Source organism: Coccinella septempunctata, chromosome 8 (genome assembly GCF_907165205.1).
Source record: "Coccinella septempunctata chromosome 8, icCocSept1.1, whole genome shotgun sequence".
Taxonomy (NCBI): domain Eukaryota; kingdom Metazoa; phylum Arthropoda; class Insecta; order Coleoptera; family Coccinellidae; genus Coccinella; species Coccinella septempunctata.
Window position 1 is genome coordinate 19,424,116 of NC_058196.1, and position 3,842 is coordinate 19,427,957.

The 3,842-nt window shown below is 35.2% G+C and overlaps 1 protein-coding gene across 1 annotated transcript; it reads right to left on the reverse strand.

Annotated features, from left to right (window-relative positions):
• Window positions 1–1,375: 1,375 nt before the first annotated feature.
• Window positions 1,376–3,424, reverse strand: LOC123319092 (galactoside 2-alpha-L-fucosyltransferase SEC1-like). The gene has a single exon (XM_044905942.1). The coding sequence runs from the start codon at window positions 2,920–2,922 to the stop codon at window positions 1,927–1,929; it is 996 nt and encodes a 331-aa protein (XP_044761877.1). The 5' UTR covers window positions 2,923–3,424; the 3' UTR covers window positions 1,376–1,926.
• Between the last annotated feature and the right edge of the window lie 418 nt (window positions 3,425–3,842).

Genomic DNA, 3,842 nt, shown 5'->3' on the forward strand with positions numbered 1-3,842 from the left:
GGAATCATATCCCTGAGTCTTCCCCATTTGTTTACAGACACCCTGTATAATATAGTCAATTCTCGGTCCACTCAAAATCTGCTACGCACCTTGCACAACAAATTAATTAGCTGTATTGTACGAGTTTTATTGAATTATTAATGACTGATTTATCCAAAATAAGTTTTTTTTCACAATTTTTCCTCAACTTCCATAGTTTCGCAAATCAGTTAAAGGGTGTTTTTCTAGTTGACATGTACATTAGAAATCAATAATTCGAGTTCAATTTGTTCAACCATTCAATCCCCTTGAACCCTTGAAGAAAAAATAATTATAATGACCAAATCATCCTCGGCAACAGAAGATGTATAAATTTTTGGCCTTTAGGGTTCTCATTTAAAAAACTCTCTACCCTCTAGCCCTCGTAGAGGAGGCTTGACAAACTACTCAATTATACATGAAAAAATGCGTGAAGTGAAATGAAATTGACCTGTTCTAGCACTTTCTTGCAATAGTGCAATATACTATATGGCGGAGAAAGATACAGGCTGTCCCAAAACTAGTGAAACGTCACACCACGATAGAGTAGATCAAATACTATCACCAACATTAGTTGAGCGAAAACGTACCTGAAAAACCTAACCTGAAATTTCTTCATAAACTTTTTAGGGTTTTCACTCCCAATCTCTGAAACAAAATCAATTAAAAATGAAATCAACGATTTGCTCCTGCGTAAATTCTTGCACTAATTTGTCAGGAGCAAATTAACTAGAAAAAATTGTTGCCTGACAATGAACTCAAAATAAATAACGTTTAAATTATAATTCTGTAACGTTTCGGAGTCTATATCAGACTCCTTCATCAGACGAAAATTCTATTTTTTAGAAAATCTTCTGAGTTAGTGCAAGAATTTACGCAGGAGCAAATCGTTGATTTCATTTTTAATTGATTTTGTTTCAGAGATTGGGAGTGAAAACCCTAAAAAGTTTATGAAGAGATGCAGAATCCTCCCAAAATAAATGTCAATCGATAACCTGAAATTGCCGATTTTCGATCTATTTTTCTAATCACAGGGCCAATTTGTGATTAAGGACAGCGTTTTTCACCCAAATTATCACCCCTATAGAGGGGTTTATTTCGAGTAATCAAAATTATGTGGAAAAAACTATTGTTTTTATTTACATTTACTTAGGTTTTCAATTAACTACTTGAAATAATTTCAATTAGGTGAGATAAAACAATAATCTAGGATTGATATGATTTAAAATTGCTATCCTTTTTCACAAACAGGCCCTGTGATTGAAAAAAATAGTTCGAAAATCGGTAACTTTAGGCCTATTTTCATAAAATTCTGATTATTTTGGAAACGGTACATTTTCGCTGAACTAATATTGGTGACATTCAATGGTATTCGGTCTACTCTATCGTGGTGTGACGTTTGATTCACTAGTTTTGGGACACCCTGTATTCTGTGCGTTTCTTTTTACTCACTATCTATATACACAAAAAGAGTTCAACCCATTCAATACCTCACTTTCCAAAAGCTAGTTTCAATTTAAGTCATGAATCAATATATCATCATTGATTCATATCATTTTATCTGGTTTCATCAACATTATAACTCGCAAGTATATTCCAAAATTTTTAGGATTGAAAAAATATATGTATCTATCATTTAGATCATTCTTCAAGGTATTTCTATTCATCTTCGTTTCCATTCGTACCTGATGGAAATCTTCACACACTTATTGCCATTTATTCACAAGTGAATGAAATGAAATCTTTGAAATCTTACTTGGATGTTTGAAGTGAGTATACACAGTTGTAAGAAAAATATGCTGTTCTGTTAAAAGAAATCAGTTCTCGTCTTTTTTCTATATACTTCACCTATTCAGGTTATTATTTGTACGAAGATCATTTCTGAACCGACCATATTAATGATCAGGCTCAATTTAAGGCATGCCAATTTGGTAGTAACTGTCCACCCCGATAAATGGAATGATTCTTAACTACACTATAATACAGTGTCTCACCACCAGCTAAGATTGCACCCCATTCACCGTAGGTGCCATAGTCGAAGATGGAATGGTTACATGAGCTGAGAATGGCCAAGTCCAGAGCAGGCGAATTCGGATGAAAGCTACCTGTTACATACAGGTTCTTCCTATGCGAAAAATTCTTCACACACCACTTTGGATCGTCACTTACAACAACAAAAACTACTCTACGATACTTTTCCTCGAAATATTGCATCGCGGAATTGTAAAAACTTTTGTCCGCAGGTTTGATACCATGCTTAACGATCAGGAAATTCTTGTAATCAGTTCTTCTAATATGTACACCAACAAAGGTAGAATTGGTTTTGTGTTTCGAAGCTATACGCAAGATGTTCTGAGCTTTATTGAGGAGTTTTTTCTTGATGGCGAACTCTTGTTTGATGTCTTGGACCCATGGCAATACCAGTTCGTAGTGAATGATATATTTTGGCAAAATAATACTTTGGTTGGTGTAGTTCCACTCATCCAATGATCTGACGAAGGTGTTCATTTCGAATGGACAATGAGCTATCTCTTCGAATGTTGGCAATGATAAAGCGTGAAAAACTTGTTCTAATTTCAACTTAATGCAACGTGGGATGTAGGGTTCCAATCCTGTTCTTCTCGCGAGTGCCCAAACGGAAGCATATTCCCAGATCTGATTGCCAATACGGCCTCCCTGCATTACAGTTACTATACCGTAACTAGGGCATTTAGCTTTTTTCCAGGTTTTGTGATGTCTTATATTGTTCAAACACAACGACTGCTCCAAAGCTTGGAGGGTTTTAACGGTGCTCTGTTGCGTATCTAACCCATATAATGGAAAAAGAAATATGTGCACTGAAGATATCACACACAGGGCTAAGATGATGGCCTTGAACAGAATATTATTATGGGAACTAAACATATTTGATAAGCACTTCACTACTAGCACTACTACAAATAATTCGCGCGATTAGGCACTACATTTCTGTGCATGAATGCTCGCTACTGTGGAAATGTCCGGTACGCAACCCACGAACACATCTCTGGATATTGATTTTCATCTCGACGTCCTTCCTGGGGTGTTTCTCTGGAGATGGAGTGGGAACAAGGAATTCCCTTGAAATTTCCAGATAAAAGCGAAGACGTTGATTCCTTTAATTGATATATTTTTATTGAGTCGCATAAGAATATTAATTCTATGGGAGGTTGATATCGACTTCCTTCAAAGATTTTCAGTTGACAAAGTGTAAGGTCCCGAGAGTAACTGTACCTACATACTCTGATCCGAGATAGAGTAAGGCGTACAGGGTGGGCAAAATTCGTTGTCTACTGAGGAGATCTCGAGAACTATAGCAGCTAAAAGAAAACGGATGACACATTCTCGAGCTCTTTTTTCATGACTAATATCCAAATCTGAAAACAGAATCGGTCTATCATTTTCAGATTTCGAGTTATAAACAAAAATTGAGATTTTGACGATTCCAAAAAGTTCTCCTAACTTTTTTGTCTTTGAAGTTATAGATCTGAAACTCGAACCTTCTTAGACACTTTCATACGTAGAATCTACTGACAAAAGATTCTTTTTCAATTTAAAAATAACAAATTCAATAAAAGTTTACATTTAAAAAATGAAAGTTCACCTAATGATTAGAAATGAAAAAATATTTTGAGCTCATCAGTGGATTCTACGTATGAAAGTGCCTGTAGAAGGTTCAAGTTTCAGATTTGTAACTTCAAAGACAAAAAAGTTATGAGAACTTTAAAACATTTTCAAACTCAAAAACGAAGTATCTTAGGATTCTTTGTTTCTCCGAAAAAGAGCTAGGATCTGTGTCATCCGTT